This window comes from Buteo buteo, chromosome 3 (assembly GCF_964188355.1).
Source record: "Buteo buteo chromosome 3, bButBut1.hap1.1, whole genome shotgun sequence".
In the NCBI taxonomy this organism is placed as follows: Eukaryota; Metazoa; Chordata; class Aves; order Accipitriformes; family Accipitridae; genus Buteo; species Buteo buteo.
Window position 1 is genome coordinate 77,488,081 of NC_134173.1, and position 26,408 is coordinate 77,514,488.

At 60.6% G+C, this 26,408-nt stretch overlaps 5 protein-coding genes across 6 annotated transcripts; 1 reads left to right on the forward strand and 4 right to left on the reverse strand.

Moving 5' to 3' along the window:
- Positions 1–537: 537 nt before the first annotated feature.
- PYCR3 (pyrroline-5-carboxylate reductase 3) lies at positions 538–3,722 on the reverse strand. The gene is made up of 6 exons (XM_075024102.1): positions 3,617–3,722; positions 2,487–2,551; positions 2,025–2,204; positions 1,504–1,716; positions 1,274–1,366; positions 538–916 (listed from the first exon to the last, which is right to left on the reverse strand). The coding sequence occupies exons 1-6, from the start codon at positions 3,696–3,698 to the stop codon at positions 734–736; spliced, it is 816 nt and encodes a 271-aa protein (XP_074880203.1). The 5' UTR covers positions 3,699–3,722; the 3' UTR covers positions 538–733.
- Positions 3,723–3,906: 184 nt separating this feature from the next.
- On the forward strand, positions 3,907–7,808 carry LOC142029354 (protein brambleberry-like). Its single transcript, XM_075024104.1, has 12 exons — positions 3,907–4,036; positions 4,145–4,376; positions 4,649–4,792; positions 5,224–5,377; positions 5,459–5,566; positions 5,684–5,851; positions 5,930–6,112; positions 6,222–6,321; positions 6,643–6,704; positions 6,943–7,052; positions 7,390–7,472; positions 7,603–7,808. Exons 2-12 carry the CDS (start codon positions 4,161–4,163, stop codon positions 7,712–7,714), a joined length of 1,440 nt encoding a protein of 479 aa, XP_074880205.1. The 5' UTR covers positions 3,907–4,036; positions 4,145–4,160; the 3' UTR covers positions 7,715–7,808.
- A 198-nt stretch (positions 7,809–8,006) lies between these two features.
- On the reverse strand, positions 8,007–12,498 carry GFUS (GDP-L-fucose synthase). Of its 2 annotated transcripts, none has more exons than XM_075024105.1 (11): positions 12,228–12,493; positions 11,010–11,171; positions 10,811–10,925; positions 10,461–10,589; positions 10,304–10,377; positions 9,936–10,069; positions 9,716–9,780; positions 9,441–9,507; positions 9,281–9,360; positions 8,969–9,068; positions 8,007–8,506 (listed from the first exon to the last, which is right to left on the reverse strand). In XM_075024105.1, the coding sequence occupies exons 2-11, from the start codon at positions 11,159–11,161 to the stop codon at positions 8,451–8,453; spliced, it is 972 nt and encodes a 323-aa protein (XP_074880206.1). In that variant the 5' UTR covers positions 11,162–11,171; positions 12,228–12,493; the 3' UTR covers positions 8,007–8,450. The 2 variants fall into 2 exon arrangements, 1 of the variants encoding a protein (XP_074880206.1); XR_012649903.1 differs by having other exon boundaries at positions 8,457–8,506; positions 9,441–9,595; positions 12,228–12,498.
- A 7,660-nt stretch (positions 12,499–20,158) lies between these two features.
- LOC142029557 (feather keratin 1-like) lies at positions 20,159–21,279 on the reverse strand. The gene is made up of 2 exons (XM_075024413.1): positions 21,132–21,279; positions 20,159–20,932 (listed from the first exon to the last, which is right to left on the reverse strand). The coding sequence occupies exons 1-2, from the start codon at positions 21,277–21,279 to the stop codon at positions 20,616–20,618; spliced, it is 465 nt and encodes a 154-aa protein (XP_074880514.1). The 3' UTR covers positions 20,159–20,615.
- A 3,301-nt stretch (positions 21,280–24,580) lies between these two features.
- LOC142029558 (feather keratin 1-like) lies at positions 24,581–25,701 on the reverse strand. The gene is made up of 2 exons (XM_075024414.1): positions 25,554–25,701; positions 24,581–25,354 (listed from the first exon to the last, which is right to left on the reverse strand). The coding sequence occupies exons 1-2, from the start codon at positions 25,699–25,701 to the stop codon at positions 25,038–25,040; spliced, it is 465 nt and encodes a 154-aa protein (XP_074880515.1). The 3' UTR covers positions 24,581–25,037.
- Positions 25,702–26,408: the final 707 nt, after the last annotated feature.

Sequence of the window (26,408 nt, forward strand, 5' to 3'; positions counted from 1 at the left end):
CTTGCCCGTGGTTCTGGAGTGTGGATAGCAGCTCCATGTTCATGCACGCGTCTCCGGAGCCGAGCAGAGGAGGAGGCATCGGTGCCCATGTGTAACCCAAACACCGGGCACCCCTGCTCGGCATTGATTTGGGAAATCAAAGCCTTTCTCTGTGCTCGCCCCCAGAGCATCATCCTGCCAGCTCCCCACTTCTCAAGGTCCCTTAGCATCCTCACGGCACCTGCGACGGTCCTTACTTTCTGCCGCAGCGATGTGGCCGCTCTGCCCAGGCCTGGCAGGCTTGACTTGGGATCACCCTGTCCCCAAAAACCCCATCCTCATCCCTGTCCCCAGTGACATACCTCCCGGCACAGCGCCAGCGAGCGTAGAGCCAGCATGGCATCAGCTCCATCCCTGACGAGCACAGAGCCAGCGTGGCATCAGCTCCGTCCCTGCTGGCCCAGAGACCCGTGGCTGTCACCTCCCCGTGGAGGTGACCTCATGCTGGGTGCAGTAGCCCCCCCCAGGACTGAAGCGACCAGAAAGAGCCAAGCCTGTCATCATGCTGCCTGTGTTTATTTGGTCCCAGCCCTGCAGAGGTAGCACGTGGCATGAACGTGGGTCCACGCCATCTCCCACCTCCAGCCAGAGTCTCCCAGGGATGTCGGGGTCCCTGAAGGGGTTCGGTCTGATCCCCATCGCCCCTCTTGCCCCGTGGGGGACAGGATGGAGGGGATCATCCCCAACCAGGCTGCTAGTCCTTGGCCATGTCACGAGCCCGGTTGGTGGCCGCCTCCACGGCGTTCATGACGGTGGCCCGTAGCGCGCCCTTCTCCAGCTGGTGCAGCGCGTGGATGGTGGTACCCCCGGGCGTGCAGACATCTCCTCGCAGCTTCGCCGGGTGCTCCCCCGACTCCAGCATCATCTTCGCTGCACCCTACGGGAGACCAGAGTGGGTCAGAGAGAAGGGCACCTCCCAAATCCCGTTCTCCTTGCCCAGGGATTGGACAGCGGCATCCTCCCATCGCCCACACCCCGTGGCGGAGGACGAGGTGCCAAAGCATCTCTCCCACCACCGTGCCCTTCGCTGTCTCCTGGTGGCCTCATCTTTGGTTTCAAGAGGGGAAACTGAGGCAAGAGGCCATCCAGTGCCTCCTCCCTCGCTCTGCCACCCTGCTGGGTGCTGCAGAGCCCAGGGCAGCGATGGAGATGGGGTGCCCGAGCCGGGTGGGAGCTGCAGGGCAGGAGAGAGAGGAGCAATGCCGGGTGTCCCCAAGTGACAGCACCGACTTACCAGCAGCGTCTGAGCCGCGATCCTGCTGGCTAAGCTGCCCGGCATGCCCATCTTCACCGCTCCCTCGGCCAAAGCTTCGGCAAAGAGGTAGACCTGGGGGAGAAGAGCGTCGAGGGTGAGCGCGGCAAAAGGTGGGACCCCAAGCCCCAACTCCGCACGGGTGGGATTTCTGCCGGCATCCTGTGTCCCGCCGGTGAGCCGGTCAGTGCCCACCGAGCACAGGTGCTTACGTAGGCCACCCCGCTGCCGCTGAGGCCGGTGTGGATGTTGATATAGGATTCGGGGACCTCCTCGCAGAGCCCGCAGGAGGACAGCAGGCTCTTCAGCAGGGCGGCTTCCTCGTCACCAGCACCACTGCCCCGGGCGAAGACCATCGCCCCTGCCTGCACCACACACGGCAGGTTGGGCATGAGCCGCAGCACCTTGGTCCCGGCGGGGAGAAGCTGAGGAGAGATGGGGATGGGAGGAGAGGTGCCAGCTCCGGGCAGCACCCAAAGGTGCCCTGAGACACCGGTGGGTATCACCCATTGGGACTGTCGGAAAAGCGCGGTCCATGGGGAAAGGACCTGGGGATGCAGCCCGGGTGGGGACAGAGCTACAGCGGCGTGTCCTTCTCCACGGGCCTGGGTGCAAATGGAAGGAGGAGGAGGAGGAGGAGGAGGAGGAGGAGGAGGAGGAGGAGGAGGAGGAGGAGGAGGAGGAGGAGGAGGAGGAGGAGGAGGAGGAGGAGGAGGAGGAGGAGGAGGCTTACCCGCTGCAGTGTCTGGAGGGTGACACCAGCCACCAGCGAGACAACGATGTGGTGGGATCCCACAGCGGGACGGATCTCCTGCAGGACGCCCGGCAGGACGTGGGGTTTGGTGGCCAGGAAGACCAGGGTGCTCTCCTGCAGCACCTCCAGGTTGCAGTGCGTGGTCCGGCAGCCCGACTCCTGCCAGCGGGCAGGGAGAGGTGTCACAGCCCGGCACCCCCCACCCCCGGCACCCCCCATGGGCAAGGCACATTTTCATGCAGGGACACAGCTTGGGGACCCATTCCGGCCACAAAGCCACTGAGGCTTTGCCTGGATTTCGCCCAGATCTGAGAAGGATGAGCCAAAGCCCTGCATGGGGGGGAAAGGGTGCCCCGAAATCGTAACAAGGGACACCCCAACATGCCTCCCGCTGCCACGGCCACCGAGCGGGGTAGCTTGTCATCCCGCATCCCCACTTACCCGCCAGGCATCCAGGTTTTTGTCCGAGGGAGCGCTGGCCAGGATGCTGCTGGCTGGTACCTTCCCTTGGGGAACACAGGGACCGGGGTGAGCAGCCGGGGTGGCCCCAGGGTGGTGGGGACACCCCAGCGCAGCCCAGGCACCCTGATCTCAGCGCTCCTCTCCTCCAAACCCAGCCTGATCAGCCTGGGAGACATGGAGCAAAGGGGGCCGGGGCTGGATCCTGCCAGTCCGGCATAAATCCCCCATGGGTCAGCACGGGCACCCCACGGGGACGGCTGTGGGCACCCCGTTGTGCCACAGTGCACTGACAAGGGAGGTGACCCCAAAAGCAGGAACCACCTCCCAGCTTCTGAGTATGGTCAGGGCTGTCCCCACACTGCCCTATGGGGCAGGGACAACCAAGGACACCCGGGGAGGAGGGACAGGGCTGTGTCCCCGCTATCTGTGGGGCAGGGACCCTGAGGTGGGGGGCAGGGGACCCTGAGGAGGGGAACAGGACAGGGCTGTCCCCACATCTCCACAGTGATCTGTGCGACAGGGACCCCCATGGAGGGCAGGGACCCCGGGGAGGGGGACAGGACAGGGCTGTCCCCATGTCCTCACATCTCTCTATGGGGTAGGGACCCCCGGGGAGGGCAGGGACCCCACGGAGGGGGACAGGACAGGGCTGTCCCCATGTCCCCACATCTCTCTATGGGGCAGGGACCCCCAGGGAGGGCAGGGACCCCGGGGAGGGGGACAGGACAGGGCTGTCCCCACGTCTCTCTACGGGGCAGGGACCCCCATGGAGGGCAGGGACCCCAGGTAGGGGAACAGGACAGGGCTGTCCCCATGTCCCCACATCTCTCTATGGGGCAGGGACCCCCAGGGAGGGCAGGGACCTCGGGGAGGGGGACAGGACAGGGCTGTCCCCATGTCCCCACATCTCTCTATGGGGCAGGGACCCCCAGGGAGGGCAGGGACCCCGGGGAGGGGGACAGGACAGGGCTGTCCCCACATCTCTCTATGGGGTAGGGACCCCCGGGGAGGGCAGGGACCCCAGGGAGGGGGACAGGACAGGGCTGTCCCCATGTCCCCACGTCTCTCTACGGGGCAGGGACCCCCGGTTCGCCCCCCCTTGCCCGTACCTGCCCGCAGCAGCCCCCGGGCCAGGCCGCCCGCCATCCGCCCGGCACCCACGAATCCCACCCGCAGCTCCGCCGCCTCCATCCCGCCGGCCGCCGCGCGGGCACGCCCCGCCCCCTTCGGGCCCCGCCACGCCCCCTTCGGGCCACGCCACGCCCACCCCCCCGAACAGCCATTGGCTGAGTTCTGCCCGCCCCTACCCGCCCATTGGCGCCGCCTGGCTATAAGAGGCGGGGCCTGAGGGAAAAAAAAAAGGGGGCGGGGAGCTGCGCAGGTGCCACGTGGGGGCGGTGGCTGTGTCCGGGGTGGAGCCGCTCAGAGTCACGCGTGGGGACACCCCGCCACCCCCCGTGGAAAAGGGGGGGACACGATACGGTCCCCAGCCCTTCCCGCCCGCCCCAGGACTGGGGTCAACGCCACTGGTACAACTGGGTGTATTGGGAAGGGGGGGGTGTCCCCCAAACCTTTCCTTGGATTTGGGGGGCTGCTCCCGGCTCCGGGGTGCCACCCACCCCTTTTCTCCCCCGCAGGACCCCCACCACCACCATGTTGTCCCGGAGTCGCTGGGCTTTGCTGTTTCTCTGTGCTACTGCTGGTTTTTTTGGGTGGCTGGGCCTCGGCACCCCCCCGGAGGAGTTGGGGACCCCTCCGGAGCTGGGGATCCCCCCCCACATCCCCTTCGAGATGACCACGGGTGACGACCGGTTCCAGGCTGAAGCCACGAGCTGGGAGCTGTCGCTGCTGGACTCCTGCCACTGTCAGGTGTGGCCGTGGGGCTCCCTCCTGGGAAATGGGGGTCCACAGGACCCCCCACCCTGGGCAACTGCTTTGCCTGGTGTGGGGTGCCCTGTGCTGGCATGGCTTGGGTTTTTTTTTTGGGGGGGGGGGGGGGGGGTGTGAAGGCCAAGTGTTGGGGTGGGCTCACACCTTTCTCCTTATTTCACACCCAAAACCAACCCCTCCGTACCCCCACCCTGGCCGTGCCGGGAGCACCCACGGGTGCTGAGCTCTGCTGACACCAGTGCTGCCGCCAGGTCACGGCGCGGCTCCGCTCGTCCTGTGCCGACCTGAGTGAGGAGGAGGAGGAGAAGGAGGACGCGGCCAAGCTGGGGGTGGACTTGGTCAACTGCCCGCCCAGCGCCGAGGGTCACCGGACGTACCCCTGCACGCCAGACACGGTAAAGTGCCGGGACAGGGCACCCCAAATCCTATTTTCTCCAATTCTACCCCAAATCCAATGCAATTTGCCACCCCCCCCCCCCCAAATCCCAAAACTTGTAGCTGTGGAGCCTGAGCTGCACCCAGCCGCCTCTGCTCAGCCCCTCATCCTCATTTTGGGGTAAAACCAGCCCTGTTTAGCCAATTTCCCTTGTGGCAGGTGGGGGTTTCCACTCCCGATCCCCCTCCCACCCCATTGCTTCCGAAGGCTTTTCCAAACCCTCTTTCCCCAGTGCCGTGGGATGGAGGTTAAACACTGGGGTCTCGTTTTGGGATGCTGAGGGAGTGCCCATGGGGAGACCCAGCATCCACCTCCTACGGTGGTGTTGGGCATCGCCATGGGGGGCTGTGGGGCCACCCCCCATCACCAGCACCCCAATATTCACCCCAGGAGGGGCAGGAGGAACGGCCGGCCGGGTGGCTGCGGCAGAGACCGGAGACCCCCATCCACCCCAACCTGCAACGACCGGCACTGGGCGAGACCCTCATCACCGACGGGCAGCACTGGGTGGCCCAGCTCATGGAGGACATCACCCAGCGGATGGGTAAGAGCCACCAGCTGGAATGCTACTACGTCCCCACGTCCCACCTTGGGGACCCACCCAACCTCTTGTGCCTCCCTACAGGGAACGTGAGCAGCCGGGGGGCCGCGGGGCTCCGGGAAGGGCACCGGGTTGTCCTGTCTGACATCCACCACGCACATGAAAAAGATCAGGACGTCTATTCCCAACTAGGTGGGCACGCAGCAAACCCCGTTCCCGTCTCTTTTTTTTGCACCGGGACACCTCTGGGTGCAGCTCTCCCAGCGGAGAGTCTCGTCCCGATGACGTATCCGTCTCCTCCACATGCAGAGAGCGACCTGGCCCTTCTCCTGGCCCAGCAGCGCCGGGTGGAGGAGGTGATGGAGAGGCTGCGGCAGGTCAACCAGAGCCTGGGGCTGATGCTGGCGACCACGGAGGATGCACAGAGCCGGCTGGAGAACCATCTGCGGCACCTCCACGCCGTCCTCGACCCAGCCGGTGAGCTGGAGATGGGTGCTGGAGGGTGGATGGGTGCCGGTGGGTGCCAACGCCAGGCTCTTGCTCCCTGTCCCGCAGGTTGGAGCCCAAGTGCCATCTCCACCTGCATCCTACACGGCTCCTACTTTGTCCTGCTGGCCGCACTACTGGTGCCCATGCTGCCCCGTCCCATCCTCCTCCTCTTCTTCCTCGCCTCCAGCGCCCTCGGCGAGCTCCTCGGCGTCCCGGCACTCTCCGCTCTCCTGGCCCTTGCCGTGGCAGGTGGGGACGGGTCGGGGGGGACCTGAGTGGGGACACGCTGCCCTGGGGGTGCTACGGGGATGGGCTGGGGGGGTGCTTTGCCCTCTCCCACCCTCTCGCTTCCCTGCAGGGCGGTGGCTGGTGGCGGCTGCCCGCCGCGGTGCTGGGGGAGCCTGGGTGGTGCTGCCCCGCAAGGACCCCCATCACCGGCTCACCTCCACCCCGGATAGGTAGGAGATGGTTGGAGGGGGGAGAGGACATGCGTGGCACCCTTGGGAACTGCTAGGACCCAGCCTTGGGCACCCATCCTGGATGTCCCATCCTGCTGCCATCTGGCAGAGGTCCCCAGGGTGGGGTGCTGGTCCCCAAGAGGGGGCAGGACACATCTTGATGGCTTGCCTGCAACTTTTGGGCACCTCATCCCAGCTCCCTGCCCTGTTTCGGCCTTGGAGGAGGGTGTGGGGAGGCTGGAGAGGGGGCTGCCATCGTGATGGGGGTGAGGAAGGAGCCACCAAGGTGGTAGAGCTCCAGGTTTCCTTCTTCCCGTGTAGGGAGCACGAAATGGAGCTGTTGCAGGAGGAGCTGGAGAGGATGGAGATGAGCTGCCTGGAAGGTGAGAGCTGGCCGGGCAGGAGGACACGGGATTGATGACCATGAGGTGGGAGGTGTGGTGGCTGTAGGACAGGGGTCTGAAGCCCCAGCATATCCCCATCCTGTGCTGGAGCATGTGCATTACCCCAGAGTGTCCCCAGGCTATTCTAGGGGATGCGCACCACCTCAGGTGGTCCCCATCCAACACCTGGGGACAGCAGGTCTGGGAGTGTGTCACCACCCGTGCCATGTTCTTGCAGAGCCCTCGTGCCTGGAGCAGCCCCCAGGGATGGCAGGGGACACCCCTTGCTTAGCAGGGTGGGTGTCACCTGTCCGCGGTGCCTGGAGGACAAAGCTGAGCTCGTGTGGGGTAAGCCTGAGCTGGGGGGGCATGTCCCCAGGTCCCCAGGTTGGGCCAGACCTTTCTCCTGGGGGCCAGCTGGGTCCCCCTGAGGGTCAGCTCCTCTAGGGCTGGGGTGTCCTCGTCGTGACTGCACCTCTGGGTGCTGGACACCCTGGTGAGAGAGGGGCCAGGGCTGGGGACGTGACGCCTAAAGAGGACTTTTGGGTGGAGGGGTGCGTCCTCCAAGGATGGCCAAGGCACCTATCCTGTATGACCCACATGTCCCCTGGGTACAACTCCTGCAGCACAGGAGGGTCACTAGGGATGGAGGATGCCCCGTCTAAACCCTTTCTTCCCCAACCAGGTGGTGCTGGAGCCGGCCCTGGGTACTGGGAAGCGCCGGGAGCCCAAACCCTGCAACCCGAGCCAGTCCCTGGCCAGCAACTTGTGAGTACCAACCATAGAGGACATCCCTTCTCCAGGGGCTGGTCACCTTGGGGTGCAGCCAGTGACCTGCCAGTGGGGGGACAGCCCTGTTTGGGGCTTCCTGGGGTGCTGATGGGTCTCTCCTCCGTAGGTCCTTGCTGTCCCCACGGTCCCCATGCCAGGGGCTCACCAAGGCTGGGCAGCGATGCCGGAAGAAAGCCATCCCTGGGCAGGACTTCTGCCATGTCCACAGCACCGGTTGAGCTTCATGCAGCAGCCTGGCGATGGACTCATCCCCCCATGTTTGACCCTCTACCCCCTCCCAGAGGGGTTTTAAACCCTTTTTTTGGCTCTTCCAGATCCTGGTGGAGAACACATAGTGGTGCTCAGGACCCTAAGGGTGCTATTCAACGTGGGTATGGGACTGTGCTGCAGGGCAGATGATCCTCACCCCACCAGTTTTATGCTATTTGCATATATTTTAATAAATGTCATATTTACAGCTCTAGCCTTCCCCGTTCTGGTTCCCCCCACCGCCACCCTGATGCTGGGGCAGGGGTGGCTTTGCTGGGGTCTTCAGGACCATCCCCACGCACCGAAAGCAACAGCAAATGCCTGGCTGCCATTCCTGTGCCAGAGGAACCCTGACCACCTTCCCTTTATTACAGCCTAATTACAGGTAATTAGCCTCTTGGACGTGGCCAAGGAAGTGGTGGTGGCTCCAGTTGGCTGCTACCACCTGGTCTGGGGTCCCAGCGACTTTGGGGTGCCCTGACCTTCCTCCCCCCTGCCCTGGGTGTCCTGCACCGCTCCCAGCAGCGGGCAGGAACACAGGGTCTGCTCCCTGGGCTCTGGCCCCCTTTTACTTTGGAAATGTCACTGTCACAACCCCCCCGCCCACCCCAAGCCCCATTTTTCTGCCCCACCAAAGGACAACCCTGAGTTGAAGAGGATGATGCCGGTGCCAGGTGATGCCGGTCCCGGTGTCGCGTTGGCCCATCACTTCCTGGCGTTGGCATAGTTGGTGCTGAACCAGGTGCAGGTCTCCTTCACGGCTGGGGAAGGAGAAGATGGGATGGGTTTTGGGATTGGGAATGCAGTTTGTTCATTGAATCATTGAATGGTTTGGGTTGGAAGGGACCTTTAAAGGTCATCTAGTCCAACCCCCTGCCATGAGCAGGGTCATCTTCAACTAGATCAGGGTGCTCAGAGACCCGTCCAACCTGACCTGGAATGTTTCCAGGGATGGGGCATCGACCACCTCTCTGGGCAACCTGGGCCAGCGTTTCACCACCCTCATCGTAACAAATTTTTTCCCTAGATCTTGTCTGAATCTCCCCTCTTTCAATTTAAAACCATTACCCCTTGTCCTATCGCTACAGGCCCTACTAAAAAGTCTGTTGCCATCTTTCTTATAAAGCGCCCTTTAGGTACTGAAACGATGGACCATCCTGATGCCGCCAAGGCTAATTGCAGTGGGTAGGACCTCTGTGTTTCGTTGAGCCCCCCCACCTCACCTTGCCTGAAGGGTGTGAACTGGAAGCTGGGCAGGTAGCGCCGTAGCTTGGCGTTGCTGGCCGTCTTCTTGAACTGCCCATCTGCTTTGGTAGTGTCAAACTGGGGTGGGAGGGATTAAGGGAAACCAAAGGGGGGAAAACCAGGTCTCACTTGGCCCCACCATGTCCTGGGGCAGTGGGTGGGATGCTCAAGGTGCAGCTCTGGACCATGCCATCTCCCCTGGAGCTCTACAGCTACGGGTGGCAAGTGGGGTGCCCCCCATGCTGCAGCAGCCCTGCAAACAAGGGGGGCTAGCTTGCAGTGAAGGATACAACAAGCTCTCCCCTGAAATCCATGGCCTCCATGATCGCCTCTGCTGCCTCTCTGATGGAGACTTCATCTTCTTCTCCCACTGTGGAGAAGGGCATGATTGTGGCTGTTCCCCCATCCTCTTGAAAAGGGGCTGGAGGGTTGGGGGCGCACAGGGCTTACCTGACAAAATGATGGGCTCCACCTCATCATATTCCCGCAGGACCCAAAGGAAGAGCCGGGCCAGGTCCTGCGGAGGGGCAGATGGCTCTTGGGGGGTGGCTGCTGTCCCCCAGCCCTCCCATCGCAAGGGGACCCAACCCTGAGGATGGCCAATGCTGCCCAGGACAACCCAGGTGGGCTCAGACCTTACTGGGGTCTAGGCACCAGCCCCCCCAGACCCATACCCTGCCCTCCCCTGGCCATGGGAGGCGAGTGCTCCCCGAGGCCACGCATACCAGGGAGTAGATGAACTGTCTCCTGGGCTTGCCCGTGCCCCAGACGGTCAGAGCGGAGCCAGTCTCTGCAAGAGGAAGGAGAGCATGTCCATAAGCATCGGAGCCACCTCCATCCATCTTGGCTACCCTGCAGAGCAGCTTATGGAGCAAGCAAGGGGGGAAAAAAACCCCAAAATCAACCCTCCCCCAAAAAAGCCACAAGAAGTCTTGCCACACTCACGTTTGGCCAGGTAGACCTTGTGGATGAGTCCTGGCAAGACGTGGCCATCCTCGATGTTGAAGTTGTCATGTGGCCCGAAGACGTTGGTGGGGATGACGGCGGTGAAGCGGCAGCCGTGCTGCTCGAAGTAGCCCCTGAGTGAGAGCAGTGGGGGGGGGGTTGCGGGTGGGTTGTCCATCAGCTACAGTCATCCACCCCTCTGGCACAGAGCTGTCCCCAGAAGACCCCAGCCAGCAGCATCTCCCTCTGCTGAGCCCAGGTATCTCCCCAGCTCTGTTTAATTCTTGGGAGTCCTAGGGGATTCCCCTTGCCCTGATAATCGGTGGGTGCCTGAAGCCTGCAAGGGCTCTCCCATGTCCCCCCCGCACCTATTCTGGATGTCGATCATCCTCTTGGCATAGGAGTAGCCAAAATTGGAGCTGTGAGGTGGCCCGTTGTGAATCTGGAGACAAAAGAACAGAGAGTTAAGAGTTAAGCAGGGCAGGGACCCCTCCCTGGACCGTGCACGGGGATGGAGATGCTCACCATAGTCTCGTCAATGGGGTACGTTGTCTTGTCTGGGAAGATGCAGGTGGAGAGGCAGGAGACCACCTTCTGCACTCCTGTCTCGTAGGCTGAGTGTAGGACGTTGTCGTTGATATGGATGTTTCTCCTCTGGGGATGAAGAGATTTGTCAGTTCTGTGGGGTGGGGACCCCAAAATCCTGCATCCTATGGGTAATAACTCATTAATAACTCTAGAAACCAGATGAGCTCTGGTTTGGCCCTGGGAGCAGAGCAGGCCAAGTCCCTGTGTCCCCATGTCCCAGCTTGGGGAGAGCATGGGATTGTAGTATCCTCAGGGACCCCGATACCGCCCGTTTGCTGGGCGCTCACCCAAAAATCCAGGTTGTAGCGGATGTTTTTGAAGAGGCCCCCAACCATGGCGGCCAGATGGATGACGTGGGTGGGCTTGTGCTGCTCGAACAGGGCTTTGGTCTCCGCAGCATTCCTGGGATGGGAAATTTTGGGGTTCAGCACTGTTGAGGGAGCAGACGGGGGGGTTCCCAAGCAAAAACCCACGCGGTCAACTCACGTCAAGTCGGCGTCTCTGGAGGACACGAAGATCCACTCCTCATCTGGCCGCCCCTCTCCATCAGCCACCACCTTCTCGATGGCTCTCCCCACCAAGCCGGTGCCACCCGTCACCAGGATGCGTTTGGGCACCAGCCCCGCCGCCTCTGTCATGGCCAAAACCCTGCGGGGAATGGGGGGGGGTGCTAAGCTGTGGTCACCTCAGGGTGCACCCCGCTACGGACCACCGAGCTCACCCCCACCCCGGCATAGGCACTCACGAGTATCAGCCATGAACATCAGCCACGTGCCAGGTCAGTGGGATCATTTTTTTTGGGGGGGTGGGGGGTTTACCCGCTTCCACCAGCAAAAGAGAAAAGGAAAGTGGAAGCGGTGTGTTTGGCGGTGACGCGGCCAGGCCAGCAGAAACTCGTCAGCTGTAATTGCTAACTAATGAAACTGGCCGGTGGCCCATGGGCTCCCAGTTTTGCAGGTGGCACCTGGACTGGGGCCAGACCTTGCCACGCGGCACTGCAAGGCCTCCAGAAATGGAGCCTCGCCCCACACCTTCACCGAGTCCCAGGTCTGCACCCCAAATCTCCCCCTGCACCCCACGTTTGCACCCCAGATCTCCTCTTGCACCCCAAATCTCCCCCTGCACCCCACGTTTGCACCCCAGACCTCTTCCTGCACCGAGTCCCAGGTCTGCACCCCGAATGTCCCCCTGCACCCCAGGTTTGCACCCCAGACCTCCTCCTGCATCCCAAGTCCCAGGTTTGCACCCCAAATATACCCCTGTACCCCAGGTTTGCACCCCGGATCTCCTCCTGCACCCCAAATCCCAGGTCTGCACCCTAAATCTCCCCCTGCACCCCAGGTTTACACCCCAGACCACCTCCTGCACCCCAGATCCCAGGTCTCCACCCAGGTCTGCACCCCACGCCTCCCCCTAAACCCCGAGTCCGAGGTCTGTACCCCACATCTCCCCTGCACCCCAAACCCCAGCCCGGTACCCCACTCCTCCCTGCTTCCCCCCCCCCCCCCCATTCCACCCCAGAGCCTCCCACCGCGGGGACCCCCCCAGACCCCTCATACCCCCCCCGAGGCTCTCCCCTCCGTACTGTGCCCCCCCTCCCCCCCACTCCCACACCCCCCCGAGCACCCTTGCGTGGGGGGAGGCTGTCTCCCCAAAACGCTCCCTGATGGGGCTGGGGCGGGGAGGGGGGGGGTCCCGTCTCACCCCGACACGGGGTTCGGCTCGGCGGGGTTCGGCTCGGCTCGGCGCGGTTCGGCTCAACTCGGCTCGGCCGGGCGAGGCGAGGCTCAGCGGGGCTCGGCTGGATTCGGCTCAGTCCGGCGGGGCTCGGCTAGATTCGGCTCGGCCCGGCGGGGTTCGGCTCAGCTCGGCTCGGCCCGGCGGCGCTCGGCTCGGCTGGATTCGGCTCAGTCCGGCGGGGTTCGGCTCGGCTCGGCTGCGTTCGGCCCCGCTTCCTGTCGCCCCGCCGCCATCACCGGGCGCCGCCGCTCGGCTCCTCGGGAAATGGAGTCCGGGGTCACCGGCACCGGGACCTGCAGCAGCAGCCGGGGGACACCGGCACCACCACCCGTCACTTGCACGGGGGTGCTGGTGCAAGCCCAGGCGGTCGGATGCCTGCAGAGAGCGGTGCAGGGGGAGGGGGTGCACAAGGTTCCCTCCCCCTCCTCCCTCACACCAAGGGCTCGTCAAAAGGGGATTTTGGTGAGAAAAGGCTTAATCATCTTTAAGCTGAGATTAAAAATGAGCAGAGCTTTCCAGTGGGTGGTTTCAAAGACACACTCCCCCCCCCCCCCCCCCCCCCCCCCGCTCCAGCTGGCTTTTCCTTTGGGATTTCTGTGAGGCAAAGGGGATCGCACTGCTCGAAATTAAAATGTTGAAAAATGGGATTAAGGGAGACCCAGTCAGGAATTCCCACTTTTCACCCAAAAGAGATATGCCGAGAAGCAGTAGGATATCACGGATTTTTCACTCCCTCTTCTCCCTCCTCCTTTCTCCTGGGTGAGACCTGGAATTGGGAACATGCCCTTTTCCTTTAGGAAAGTCTGGAGAAAAGCTGAATCCTTGGGGACACCCTTCTGGGAGGGGGGCATTTTTTCCCGCTGCACATTGAAATACATCACTTTGCGCTCGTGTGACCAGCCGTGTCCCATGGAAATGCCCGACCCCTCTCCCATCTGGGTGAGTCCCAGCATGTTCCCAGGGCCTTCCCAACTCCAAAATTCCGCTCCCATGAGCAACTCCAGTCCTGGTTCTGTTTCCTCACCCCATGATACAGGATGCCCTGGCTGATCTCGCATATGGAGCCAGGGATGAAGCACTGAAGCTCCTTCTCCGTGCCAGCTAATCCCACGTCTGCCCTGCAAACAGCATCACCTCTTTCATCTTCTGTGAGACGCCAAGGTTTGGCAAGAAGAAACCTCATGTTGATGTTTCCTGCGTGTCCCACTCCACCTGCACCGGCTCAAGGCGGGGGATGAATCACAACTACCCCACATCCAGGTGCATCTGCGCTTCCAGCTTGCCGCATGGTAAAATTATAGAATAGAATGATTTAGGTTGGAAAAGACACTTAAAGATCATCTAGTGCAACGCCCCTGCCATGGGCAGGGACATCTCCCACTAGATCAGGTTGCTCAAAGCCCCATCCAACCTGACCTTGAACACTTCCAGGGATGGGGCATCCATTAGACAAGCCAGGGAAACGCAAAAGGCCATGGAAGATTTTCCATGTGCTGGTGGGAGGATAAGAGCTTCCCGCTGCATCCTGCGAACCTCAGAGACTAATTAGGGGTAACCCCTGTTTCAGCTGAGGAATCGCTGGGAGGTGGCGCAGCCGGAGCTGCTGAGGCAGCAGCTGAATAACCATGGTGCTGGATTTAAATATGGTAATTCCAAAGCTAATTACCAAAGCAATGTTAGAGCATGAGGGAAGATCGCAGGGGAAAGGTGTAAACTTGCAGTGACCGCGTAGGGTAGAGCAGGGCTCTTTTGTTAATGAAGTAACACCCAGACTTTTGTTATTATCTAGCAGGATCTTGTGAGTTAAGGATGAAAGCTTGGAGGAGACCCATTTCAACTGGGCAGGTCTTCTGTGTGACACAAACCAGCAGGCAGCCCAGGACCTTGCAGCAGGCAGGATAAAGCTTGGGTGGCTTGGTCAGATCCCATCACTGTCGGAGAACCGCTGCTTCATCTGGCGCGTTGTTTCCATAATGAAACTTCCTTGTGGGTGACCTCTTTCTCTTGAACTAGCCTGGTTTTGGCTCCAGCCCCAATCCCTGCTCCACCCTCCCCATTCCTCTGAGGAAAGTGGGGCAGATGGGTACGAGCTGCCTGGATGCAGCCCATCCCAGCGTGGAAGCCAGCTCACGATGATGCTGTATGGCTGCGGCCAAGCTCCAGGAGGCCAGGTGAGACGCACCAGCTCTACGCATCCCTTTCCCACTTGGATTTCAGTTTTGTGGCTCTTTTTTATGCTTTTAGGTAGACAGCACACCAGAAGTGAGCCCCTTTCTGGGGGATGTCCTGCAGTACAGCCTGTGCCTCCCTCCTTGTGTGATTTCGGCCAGCTGAAGTCCATTTTGTCCCAAGCAGCCCAATTTCCATAGGGGTTGGGGCTGGCTCCCACCAACGTGCAGCCCCTTGGCAATGGGAGAGTTGTCCAAAAGCATGAGATGATAGTCTTGCAGAGCCACAGAGGAGGGAGGCTGGGATGGGAATGGGAGCAACAGCCACAGCTTTTCCTAGACCCCCTTGCTCTTGCTAATGATGGGTGGTTTCTCATCGTAGGAAATATGAACCAGGAGCAGTTTGAATGGAAAATTTCTGACTTGGGGTGGGACAGGAACAAATCAGACTCCTCACAGACTCCTGGTTCATGGGATTGGGAAGAGCTGCAGTGCAGTAATGTCCTTGCCGTCATTGCTTTGCATTTGGCCCTGCTCAGTCCAGTCCTCTTGAAGGAGGGAGACAAGGGAAAAGGCCATGCATGGCTGCAAGCTGTGACCGCTCCATGATGGGGTTTGGGGCTGCTCTGGGATGGGGGTCCTGGCTGGGTGGCTGAGAGTCCCACTGGGAATCAGACACTGGGAGAAGTGCCACCTGTTTCACGTGCATCTCTGGAGCGTGCCCTCCAGCACGTCCCTCCTACTGCATGCCTGGCTTGGGGTCTCCTAAGGATGGGGTGCAGAGAACTGGGCAGGGGGCAAGCAAAGGTACCTGGCTTCCCCAGAGTGGATGGGAGAGAGGCATGTGCTGATCCGTCCATCCTCTGGGCAGAGGGCAATGTGGCTATGAGTCTCCTCCCAGTGCTCCCTTGAACCCGTCTGAGCTGACTCTGCCCAAAATGAGTGGCTCTGGAGCAAGTTTGGGCTGAGACACGCTCTGAAGCATGAGACAGACATCCCGCCGGGCCTGGGTGCTCGGGCACGTCCCAGGGCTGTGGGGAGGGGAGATCCTGCACCCGTTTCAGTCCAAAGGTTGACGTCAAGCTGGCTGAACTCCAAGGTGAACAACTATCGCTCATAAAAGCAGGTATTACTTGAGTTTGTCTTCTATTGATTAGACATTACTTTAAGATGAGCTGAGGTAAGCCCCTCAAGGCCAACAAAGCATGTCTGCAGGGGAGATGCGCTATTTACACTAAATCACCAGATAAAAAGGCCAAACGGATCCAAACCCATTCCCCCTCTCCTTGCCCAGCTCTGAGGCAGGTGATGTTTGGTTTTGATTTTAGGAAAGGGCTTTGTTCCTAGGCAAAAGCTTCCTCCTTGAAACAAGGCCGACTCCAGCTGCACACAGAGCTCTCCAGCACTCCGGACTCCAACTGCTCTAGAGACCGTCTCTTAATTTGCTTTTGATGAATATTTCAGTGCTGCCAATAGCCCTGGAGACTGCGACTTCATGTCTCAGCCCAGAGCTCACCTGTTTTGCAGGAGCCTTTTTACAGAGAGTGAAAAATAAAACCACGAAAGGCGAAGAAAAAGTGACTGGCGCTGGTGATAAGCGATCTGGGGGAACCACAGATCTTTGGTACCCAAAGATGTGGGTTTGAGTGCCTGAGTTGGGAGGCAGAGAGGTAGGAGGGTGGCACAGGGGAATATGCCCACCCTGGCAGCTCCTTGGCCGTGCAGCGCTGCAGGAGCCCGTTCTTCACAGCAAAGCAGTGTCACAGGCTTGTTCCTGCACCTGGTCCTCAGTGCCCCGTGCTGTGCCTCAGGGACCCCACACTGAGGAGGATGGTGACCTCATACTGGGGGCTGTGTGACCTCAGAGCAGAGGGATGGTGGCTTGGGGTCCCCTGCCGCAGGTCGTCCAGGGACCCTGCAGCAGGGAGGATGGTGGTCCGGAGACCCCCTGCATGGGTCACTGTGGGACCCTGCAGTGAAGAGGAGATGGTGGCCTGGGGTTTCCCCCCAAGGCATCAGCTGGGGACCCCGTAGCAAGGTGAGACCATGCTGTGGGGACTCCCACGTAGGTGGAATGGGGACCATGCAGCCAGGCGGACAGTACAACAAGAACCCACCCTTGGGTCAGCTGAGGACCCCACAGCAAGGCGGGTGGTGACCTGGGCACGGGTTGCCGACAGTCCTCGCAGCAAGAGAGGACGAGTACAGGGACCGCGTGTGGGTGGCCCCGGGATGGCACCGTGAGAGAAGGTGGTGTCATGGGGACTGCCCGGCAGTTGGGCTGGGGACCACAGCAAGGGGGGGACCGTGACGGGACCCAGGGTGTCCCTGGCACCCTGCAGCATGGACAAGAAGTGCAGGGTCTGTTGACATTATTTACTGATCGCAGCTCTTTTTTTTTGGCGGGGGTGTTATTTAATCGGGGCGTTTTCCCGCCCTTTTACCCCTCTGAGTCCCCTAACTACTTTCTTGTGAGGCGTTCGGTTTGGTTTTTGGCGGCATTTCTACTCATTCATTCCCTCGTTCACCCCCCCCACACCCCTCCCAGCAGTTGTTTTGGGGGCCATTTGGTGAAGATTATCTGTTTATTGTACCGGAATTGTTGATTCTGGGGTCCTGACAGGCGCCTTCTAGAAGCTTCCAGAGGCTTCTCCGGCAGCTGGTGCCTGTCAGCCGCCCCCCATTGTGAGGCTGTTAGCCGCCCCCTGATTGGCAGGTTGTTAGGTGCCCCTTGACTGTGAGGATGTTAGCTGCCTCCTGATTGGCTGGTCACTGAGGGGGGGCGGCTGAGGGAGAGCCGGGCTGTGGTGAGGGAAGGCGGCGGTGAGGGAGGACTGCGGCTGCCGGGGAGAGGCTGGTGTGCTCTGGGAGAGCTGGTGAGGCAAGTGAGAGGCCCAGGAGAGTGGGAGCAGCAGACAGGGGAGGCTGGTGAGTGCCTGCCTTTGGGGTCTTAATTTAGGGTGAGCGCCGAGGGGTGAGGCCACTTCCCTGCGCGGTGGGGCCGGAGTGGGACAGGGTGGAGCGGAGTGGAAAGGGGAGGCGTGCGTGCTGCGTGAGGCTGTGCACCCAAGAACCTCGAGGTGATGTTTGCATGCCGAAGGGTTGATGAAGCAGAGTAGATTAGACTCAATTAGACTTGAAGAGGACTAGACCAGACTAGAGTTGAATAGTCCAGTTGGAAGGTACCTGCAATGAACATCTAGTCCAGCTGCCAGATGGCCTCGGGGCTGACCAGAAGTTAGAGCATGTTATTAAGGGTGCTGTCCTCAGGTGCTCCTCATACGATATGCCTTCCAGCCTTTCCAGCAGCTTTCTTGACCTCCTCTGGACGCATTCGCAGACCTTAACATCCTTTTTAAATTGTGGGGCCCAGAAATGCACAAAATATTCAAGGTGAGGCCACAGCAACGCTGAATACAGTGGGATGATCACCTCTTTTGACCGGCTGGATTTACTGTGTTTGATGCACCCCAGAATGCAGTTTGCCCTCTTGGCTGCCAGGCCACACTGCTGACTCATATTGAGCCTGATGTCAGCCAGCACCCCTAGATCCCTTTCTACAGGGCTGCTCTCCAGCCACACCTCTCCCAGCCCGTACTTGTGTGCAGAATTGGTCCGTCCTAGGTGCAGAATGCGGCATTTGTTCTTGTTAGATTTCATCGCGTTCATCAGTGCCCAATGCTCCACTGTATGTAGATCCCTCTGCTAGGCCTCTTGTCCCTCAAGAGAGTCAACAGCACTTCCCATTTTGGTATTGTCAGCAAATTTGCTAATGGTGCAATCAACTCCTGCATCCAGATAATTGATAAAAATCTGGAAGAGAACTGTTCCTAGAATGGAGCCCTGAGGAACACCACTGGTGGCCGGTCACCGGCCAGATGTAGCCCCGTTCACTGCAACCCTTTAAGCCCTGCCCTTCAGCCAGTTCTTCCCCAGCGCGCCGCCTGCCTGCTCATCTCACAGTCAGACAATTTGTCCAGAAGGATGCCATGGTGTGGGAGAGTATCAAAAGTCTTACTAAACCCCAGAAAACCTACATGCACCACCTTGCCTTCATCCGTGAGGCAGGTGACCTTACCATAGAAGGATATCAAATGAGTCAGGCGGGACTTTCCCTTTGTGAAACTGTGTTGACTGTGCCTGATGAATGCATTGTCCTTTAAATGCCTTTCGGAAGCACCCAGTGGGATCTTCTCCCTAATTTTTCCAGGTCCTGAGGTTAGACTAACAGGTATGCAGTTCCCTGGCTCTACGCTCATGCCCTTTGAATAAATCGGAGTAAGGTTGGCCAGCATCCAGCCAGCAAGGAGCTCCCCAGACTCCCAAAAGCTGCGCACATTCAGTGAAGGTGTCTTGAGGGTTGTTCACTGTGCGAGCAGTGCTTGTTGGCGAGGAAGATGAGGTGAGGTGGGAAGGGTATGTGCGCTTCTGTATCGATGGGTGCTGGAGTGCCTGGCAGGCAAGAGGCACGCTGGGCCAATGCAGGGCTGGGCTGGGGGTGCCAGTGAGTCAGGTGGACTCACAGCTGCCCCCGAGAAAAGGGGGTTATGTGACTGGCTGGGCAAAAGTCCGTGGGGAAAGATGTTTGGAACGCACAAATGCTGAGCGAGTGACCGGCTTTCCTTGCGCTGGGCATAGCAGAATCTCATGGAGTTCAGCAAGGGGAGATGCAAAGTCCTCTTTCTGGGGAGGAGTCAGCACAGGTAGCCAGAATGTCTGAGGTCCAGCTGGATAGAAAGCAGCTTAGCAGAGAAGGACCTTGTGGTCCTAGTGGAGAACAAATGGAGGGAAAGCACCCTTGCTACAAAATGGGGCCACCAATCTCCAAGGTAACATTAGGAGAAGCACTGCCAGAAAGTAGGGGGAGGTGACCCTTCCTGTCTCGTCAGGACTGTTGAGGTCCCACGTGAGGTGCTGTGTGCAGTTCTGGGCTCCCCAGAGGAAGAAGGACATGGACGTAGTTGAGCGAGACCAGTGCAGGCTCCCAAGTTGCTGAAGGGACTGGAGCACCTTTGCTCTGAGGAGAAGTGGAGAGAGGTGGGAGGCTTTTCAGCCAGGAGGGAAGACCACGCAGGGGACATGTCATCACTGTGTCTAAATCCTGGATGGGGGAGGCAGTGAGGACAGGGGAGTCAGACTCTTCTCATCGGTGCCCACGGCCAGGGCGAACAGAGAAAGCTTGACAAGACGTGCCATTTCCTTGGCAGAGAAGGCAGCCCTTTTTCAGCGTGAGGGTGGTGAAACAGTGGAAGCGGTTGCGCAGAGAGGTGTTGGAGTCTCCATGCTTGGAGATACTGACAACCTGACTGGACGTGGTCGCGGACAGCCTGCCGGAGCTGACCCCGCTTGAGCAGGTTGGTTTGAACTAGGTGATGTGCAGAGGTTCCTTGCACACTAAACGGTTCTGTTTGGAGTGCTTCTGCTTGGTGTGTTGCCCAGAGGGTCGTGCTGGGGAAGAGGGTTGGTGTAGTGCGTGCTGCCATAGGGAGCTTGCGCCAGAGGCGTGGGTGGAAGTGCGTTAGCGTGTCCAAGCCTTTGTCTGGGGAAGTGAAGGGCTTGTGTCAGACCGCTGTGGCAGTCTGTGTGGATGTTGCTGGGGACACGGTTCCTAAGAGAGGTCTTGTAGGCCCTTTGCAGCCAGCCCGGTGGCCTCTGGAGGCCTGGCTTTGTGCTGGGTGAGGTTGGAAGAGCCATGGGAGCAGAAAGGAAGAGGAGGCGTCTGAGGCTGGGATGCAGGAGAACTTTATTGAGAGACCAAAAAAAAGAGCGAAAAGTCAGGAGCGGCAAATGGCAGGGAGCCGGTCTCAGGGCCGAGTAGGGCGACCGTGAGCCGAGGTCCCTTGTGTGAGACAGGTCAGTCAGAGCACCAAGATCTTCCTGCCGCGCAGTGGGAGCAGCACGCTGGAGTTCGCCAGTTGTCTTTGGCTTGCGAGAAGTTGGTTGCAGCGGAGCCGCACCGCCGAAGGGGCGATGCAAAGAGGGAAGTGGGAGAAGAGGAGGAGGTATGTGAGCCACGTTTCCAGGCAGCCCGGGCTGGCCCGCTTCCCTGCTTGCTTTGTGCCTGGCGAGGAAGAGCCGTGGATGGCGGCGGCACGTGGCAGCAACATCCCGGAGGTGCGTCCTCAATCCATGCCGTGGCTTCGAGGGTGTGGGTGGCTGGTGTCAGGGGTGGTGGCGAGGGCCCTTAGCATGGGTAGCAGCCTCTTGCGCCGCCGAAGCAGCCCAGGCCTCCGAAGCCGAAGCCGCCGGAGGAGACGGGCACTCCCTGGGAGCTGAGGACGTTGCCCACGGCAGCCGATGAGGAGGATCCGACGGCGGTGTTCTGGGGGAAGGAGCTGAGGATGGGTCCCGGCAGGGTGACCACCACGGTAGAAGGCTGGATGACGACGCGGGAGTCCTCGCACTGCCTGACACAGGGCTCGTTGCAGCTGTTAGCCAGCGGGGTGGGTCCGCAGGGGCGGCAGAGGTCGTAGCAGGCCATGTCTGTGGTGTGGAGGGGCCCTGGAAGAGAGGGTGTTGAGGAAGCGGAGGGGCGCGGGGATGCGAGGGGCGGTGTTGCAGGAGGGCGAGGGAGTGGGGAGGCCCGGTGTGGGTCCGGGGGGAGTGTGGCGGTCAGGGCTGCTGAGGCTGGGGGCAGAGCGTGGTGGAAGAGACGGTGCAGGTGGGGCAGGAGAAGGAGGGGAAGGGGGTTGAGGCTCACCTTGTTGACGGTGGAGGAGAAGGCGTTGAGAGAAGTGTGTGAGGGAGAGAGGTGCTGGGCTGCTTTTATGCTGGTCGCTGAGCGCCCGAGGGGGTGGGGCAGCCTTTGCGCATGACAGCCTTTTGCAGCAAGCATGCTGCCTTTGCATGCCACAGCTTCACGAGTAATGAGGTAAGGAGTGTTTTCCTTCCCGCAACGCTCCCTTTTCATGTCCTCCTCTTGAGGATGTGTCCGTCTGACCCCGGTGGCGGCGGCAGCTTTTAAGTGAAAGTAGGTATTTGGGAGGATTTGCGTGGAAGGTGTGTGTCAGGGCATTGGGCAGAGGCGGCCAAAGGACAGGAGAGGTGGGGTGTCATCAGTGAGGTCATCCCGTGGCAGTCGTGTGGTGTGGTTTTTGGGTGGGTTGTGAAGAGCGGGCCCCGTTTCCTCAGAGCCCTGGCAGGCTGCTCTGGTCTTTGGAGGTGTGCCAGGCGTGAGACGCTGCCCCTTCCATCGCGTTTGGTCCCTCTCTGCCTTGCTCCCAGCTCGCTAAGGCTGTCTTTAGGCCTGGCCTTTCCCCTTGGGTGTGCTCTGCGGGAGTCTGGGTGCCCCTCTTGCTGGTGGGGTTGTAGCTGGGAGAAGGGAGGCTGCCTGTGTGGGCTCGTGGCCCCCTGGTGCCGTCCCTGGGGCTGGGGCTGGCAGTGCAAGGGGCGAGAGGAGGGCTGTTTGCAGGAGCAGGCCGTTGTCGCGGCAGCCCTGGTTCAGAGCTCGCAAGCCCTGTGCCGTGGGGAGCCCTGCCAGGCTCCCCAAAGGCTTGTGTTGGCCCCTCCGTAGCGCTGCCCTTCGTAGGGGCCGGCAAGTTTGCAGCCTGGGCTCTGGCGTGACACAGTGCTTGGGCTGTGGCGTGATGTGCCCAAAGAAGTGCAGCGAAGCTGGTGAAGGATGTAGAGAAGAAGACTTCCGAGGAGCGGCTGAGGGAGCTGGGGGTGTTTAGTGTGGAGAAAAGGAGGCCTCGGGGAGACCTTATCGCTCTCTGCAACTACCCGAAAGGAGGTTGTAGCGAGGTGGGTGTCAGTCTCTTTTGCCTAGTAACAGGCGCTAGGATGAGAGGAAAGGGCCTGAGGTTGTGCCAGGGATGGTTTAGATTGGATATTAGGAACATCTTCTTCCCCCAAAGAGTTGCCGAGCACTGGAACCGTCTGCCCAGGGAAGTGGTGGGGTCACCGTCCCGGGAGGTATTGAAAAGCCATGTAGACGTGGCTCGTGGGGATCTGGTTTAGTGGTGGACTTGGCAAATGCTGCGTCAGTGGTTGACTCGATACCGTTAAGGGTCTTTTCCAAGCGGAGTGAGCGTGTGATTGTCTGTGGGGCCCCCCGGAGGGGCAGGTGAGTTTCTGGAGAGCCCGTGAGCGTGGCGAGAGGCCGAGGGGGAGTGGGAGCGGCAGGCAGGGGAGGTGGTGAGCCAGGGCCTTTGGGGTCTGTAGTTGGGGTGAGCGCCGAAGGGTGAGGCCGTTTCTCTGCAGGGCGTGTGAGGGGCAGAAAGAGAATTTGGAGATCGCCAAGGTGAGTTGGAGGCGAGCATGCAGCACGCGGCTGCAGAGCCGAGGCCCTGGTGGCGGTGGGTGCGTGCCGAAGGGTTGATGACTGGCAAGGCCTGCCCCAGTTGAGCGGAGGGGAGTGTTTTGCAGGCTTTTTGTCCGTCGAGCAGTGCTTGTTGCTGAGGAAGAGGAAGGGAGGTAGGAAGGAGTGCTGTGTGACTGGGTGTACGTAAGTCCACGGGGCGTGACGGGTTGCACCCAGGAATGCCGAGGGAGCTGGCCGATGTCCTTGGGAGGCCCCTCTCCATTCTCTTGGACAGGTCATAGCAGCTGGGCACGGTTCCTGATGTCCGGCAGGGAGCTCATAGCCCTCCTACCTTGAAGAAGATGAGGATGGGAGATCTGTGCAAGCAGAGGCTGGTGAGCCTGACGTTGTTCCCAGGGGAGGTGATGGAGAAGATCCTCCTGGAAAGCACTGTCAAGCCCAGGAAGGACAAGAAGGTGATGGGGAGTGGTCGGCGTGGATTTACGAAGGGGAAATGGTGCTTGACTGACCTGCGTGTCTCCTACGTTGAAAGAACGAGCTCTGTGGATGAGGAGAGAGCTGCGGCTGGTGTTTATTTCAGCTTTCTTGTAAAGCCTTTGACACTTTCTCTCCTTGCATGGTCATAGGATGTGGGGTCAACAAGGTTCAACACCCTCAGCAATGTCCTGGGCAGTGGGACGGCGTGACCCATCGGTGACATGGCAGATGATGGAAAATCTGGAAGAGAGGCCGAGGCAGTGGAAGGCTGTGTCGCTTTACCAAGAGAGCTGGAGAGGCTGGAGATTGGGGCAGAGAGGAATCTCGTGAAGTTGAACGGGAGGAGATGCAAAGTCCTGCATCTGGGGAGGAACAGCGCTGGGTCCCAGGACATGCCGGGGGCTGCCAGCTTTGCTGAGCATGACCTTGTCGTGCTGGCGGAGAACATGCTGACTACGAGGCAGCTTTGCAGGCTTGTGTCAAAAGCGGCCAAGAGTCTCCAGGGCGGCGTTGGGCAGAGCGTTGCCAACAGGTCGTGGGAGGGGATCATGCTCTCTCTTCGGTGCTGGTGAGGCCCCATGTGGAGTCCTGTGTGCAGCTGATGAGGGCTCTCCGGTGGAGGAAGGACGTGGCCTTCGTGGGGCGAGTCGAGTGGCGACAGAGCCACCAAGACGCTGAAGGGACTGGAGCACCTTTGCTCTGAGGAGAAGTGGAGAGAGGTGGGAGGCTTTTCAGCCAGGAGGGAAGACCACGCAGGGGACACGTCATCACTGTGTCGAAATCCTGGATGGGGGAGGCAGTGAGGACAGGGGAGTCAGACTCTTCTCATCGGTGCCCACGGCCAGGGCGAACAGAGAAAGCTTGACAAGACGTGCCATTTCCTTGGCAGAGAAGGCAGCCCTTTTTCAGCGTGAGGGTGGTGAAACAGTGGAACCGGTTGCGCAGAGAGGTGTTGGAGTCTCCATGCTTGGAGATACTGACAACCTGACTGGACGTGGTCGCAGACAGCCTGCCGGAGCTGACCCCGCTTGAGCAGGTTGGTTTGAACTAGGTGATGTGCAGAGGTTCCTTGCACACTAAACGGTTCTGTTTGGAGTGCTTCTGCTTGGTGTGTTGCCCAGAGGGTCGTGCTGGGGAAGAGGGTTGGTGTAGTGCGTGCTGCCATAGGGAGCTTGCGCCAGAGGCGTGGGTGGAAGTGCGTTAGCGTGTCCAAGCCTTTGTCTGGGGAAGTGAAGGGCTTGTGTCAGACCGCTGTGGCAGTCTGTGTGGATGTTGCTGGGGACACGGTTCCTAAGAGAGGTCTTGTAGGCCCTTTGCAGCCAGCCCGGTGGCCTCTGGAGGCCTGGCTTTGTGCTGGGTGAGGTTGGAAGAGCCATGGGAGCAGAAAGGAAGAGGAGGCGTCTGAGGCTGGGATGCAGGAGAACTTTATTGAGAGACCAAAAAAAAGAGCGAAAAGTCAGGAGCGGCAAATGGCAGGGAGCCGGTCTCAGGGCCGAGTAGGGCGACCGTGAGCCGAGGTCCCTTGTGTGAGACAGGTCAGTCAGAGCACCAAGATCTTCCTGCCGCGCAGTGGGAGCAGCACGCTGGAGTTCGCCAGTTGTCTTTGGCTTGCGAGAAGTTGGTTGCAGCGGAGCCGCACCGCCGAAGGGGCGATGCAAAGAGGGAAGTGGGAGAAGAGGAGGAGGTATGTGAGCCACGTTTCCAGGCAGCCCGGGCTGGCCCGCTTCCCTGCTTGCTTTGTGCCTGGCGAGGAAGAGCCGTGGATGGCGGCGGCACGTGGCAGCAACATCCCGGAGGTGCGTCCTCAATCCATGCCGTGGCTTCGAGGGTGTGGGTGGCTGGTGTCAGGGGTGGTGGCGAGGGCCCTTAGCATGGGTAGCAGCCTCTTGCGCCGCCGAAGCAGCCCAGGCCTCCGAAGCCGAAGCCGCCGGAGGAGACGGGCACTCCCTGGGAGCTGAGGACGTTGCCCACGGCAGCCGATGAGGAGGATCCGACGGCGGTGTTCTGGGGGAAGGAGCTGAGGATGGGTCCCGGCAGGGTGACCACCACGGTAGAAGGCTGGATGACGACGCGGGAGTCCTCGCACTGCCTGACACAGGGCTCGTTGCAGCTGTTAGCCAGCGGGGTGGGTCCGCAGGGGCGGCAGAGGTCGTAGCAGGCCATGTCTGTGGTGTGGAGGGGCCCTGGAAGAGAGGGTGTTGAGGAAGCGGAGGGGCGCGGGGATGCGAGGGGCGGTGTTGCAGGAGGGCGAGGGAGTGGGGAGGCCCGGTGTGGGTCCGGGGGGAGTGTGGCGGTCAGGGCTGCTGAGGCTGGGGGCAGAGCGTGGTGGAAGAGACGGTGCAGGTGGGGCAGGAGAAGGAGGGGAAGGGGGTTGAGGCTCACCTTGTTGACGGTGGAGGAGAAGGCGTTGAGAGAAGTGTGTGAGGGAGAGAGGTGCTGGGCTGCTTTTATGCTGGTCGCTGAGCGCCCGAGGGGGTGGGGCAGCCTTTGCGCATGACAGCCTTTTGCAGCAAGCATGCTGCCTTTGCATGCCACAGCTTCACGAGTAATGAGGTAAGGAGTGTTTTCCTTCCCGCAACGCTCCCTTTTCATGTCCTCCTCTTGAGGATGTGTCCGTCTGACCCCGGTGGCGGCGGCAGCTTTTAAGTGAAAGTAGGTATTTGGGAGGATTTGCGTGGAAGGTGTGTGTCAGGGCATTGGGCAGAGGCGGCCAAAGGACAGGAGAGGTGGGGTGTCATCAGTGAGGTCATCCCGTGGCAGTCGTGTGGTGTGGTTTTTGGGTGGGTTGTGAAGAGCGGGCCCCGTTTCCTCAGAGCCCTGGCAGGCTGCTCTGGTCTTTGGAGGTGTGCCAGGCGTGAGACGCTGCCCCTTCCATCGCGTTTGGTCCCTCTCTGCCTTGCTCCCAGCTCGCTAAGGCTGTCTTTAGGCCTGGCCTTTCCCCTTGGGTGTGCTCTGCGGGAGTCTGGGTGCCCCTCTTGCTGGTGGGGTTGTAGCTGGGAGAAGGGAGGCTGCCTGTGTGGGCTCGTGGCCCCCTGGTGCCGTCCCTGGGGCTGGGGCTGGCAGTGCAAGGGGCGAGAGGAGGGCTGTTTGCAGGAGCAGGCCGTTGTCGCGGCAGCCCTGGTTCAGAGCTCGCAAGCCCTGTGCCGTGGGGAGCCCTGCCAGGCTCCCCAAAGGCTTGTGTTGGCCCCTCCGTAGCGCTGCCCTTCGTAGGGGCCAGCAAGTTTGCAGCCTGGGCTC

Coding starts and splice junctions, on each gene's coding strand:
- PYCR3 (XM_075024102.1), bottom strand. CDS start 3,698: ATGGAGGCGGCGGAGCTGCGGGTGGGATTCGTGGGTGCCGGGCGGATG. Junction 2,205..2,486: donor AAAACCTGGATGCCTGGCGG/GTAAGTGGGGAT, acceptor GCCCGCTGGCAG/GAGTCGGGCTGCCGGACCAC. Junction 1,367..1,503: donor GCGGCAGCGGGGTGGCCTAC/GTAAGCACCTGT, acceptor CTTCTCCCCCAG/GTCTACCTCTTTGCCGAAGC.
- LOC142029354 (XM_075024104.1), top strand. CDS start 4,161: ATGTTGTCCCGGAGTCGCTGGGCTTTGCTGTTTCTCTGTGCTACTGCT. Junction 5,378..5,458: donor GGACATCACCCAGCGGATGG/GTAAGAGCCACC, acceptor GCCTCCCTACAG/GGAACGTGAGCAGCCGGGGG. Junction 5,852..5,929: donor CGCCGTCCTCGACCCAGCCG/GTGAGCTGGAGA, acceptor CCTGTCCCGCAG/GTTGGAGCCCAAGTGCCATC.
- GFUS (XM_075024105.1), bottom strand. CDS start 11,161: ATGACAGAGGCGGCGGGGCTGGTGCCCAAACGCATCCTGGTGACGGGT. Junction 10,926..11,009: donor TCCAGAGACGCCGACTTGAC/GTGAGTTGACCG, acceptor TTCCCATCCCAG/GAATGCTGCGGAGACCAAAG. Junction 10,378..10,460: donor ACCCCATTGACGAGACTATG/GTGAGCATCTCC, acceptor TTTTGTCTCCAG/ATTCACAACGGGCCACCTCA.
- LOC142029557 (XM_075024413.1), bottom strand. CDS start 21,279: ATGCAAAGGCAGCATGCTTGCTGCAAAAGGCTGTCATGCGCAAAGGCT. Junction 20,933..21,131: donor TCTCCTCCACCGTCAACAAG/GTGAGCCTCAAC, acceptor CCTCTCTTCCAG/GGCCCCTCCACACCACAGAC.
- LOC142029558 (XM_075024414.1), bottom strand. CDS start 25,701: ATGCAAAGGCAGCATGCTTGCTGCAAAAGGCTGTCATGCGCAAAGGCT. Junction 25,355..25,553: donor TCTCCTCCACCGTCAACAAG/GTGAGCCTCAAC, acceptor CCTCTCTTCCAG/GGCCCCTCCACACCACAGAC.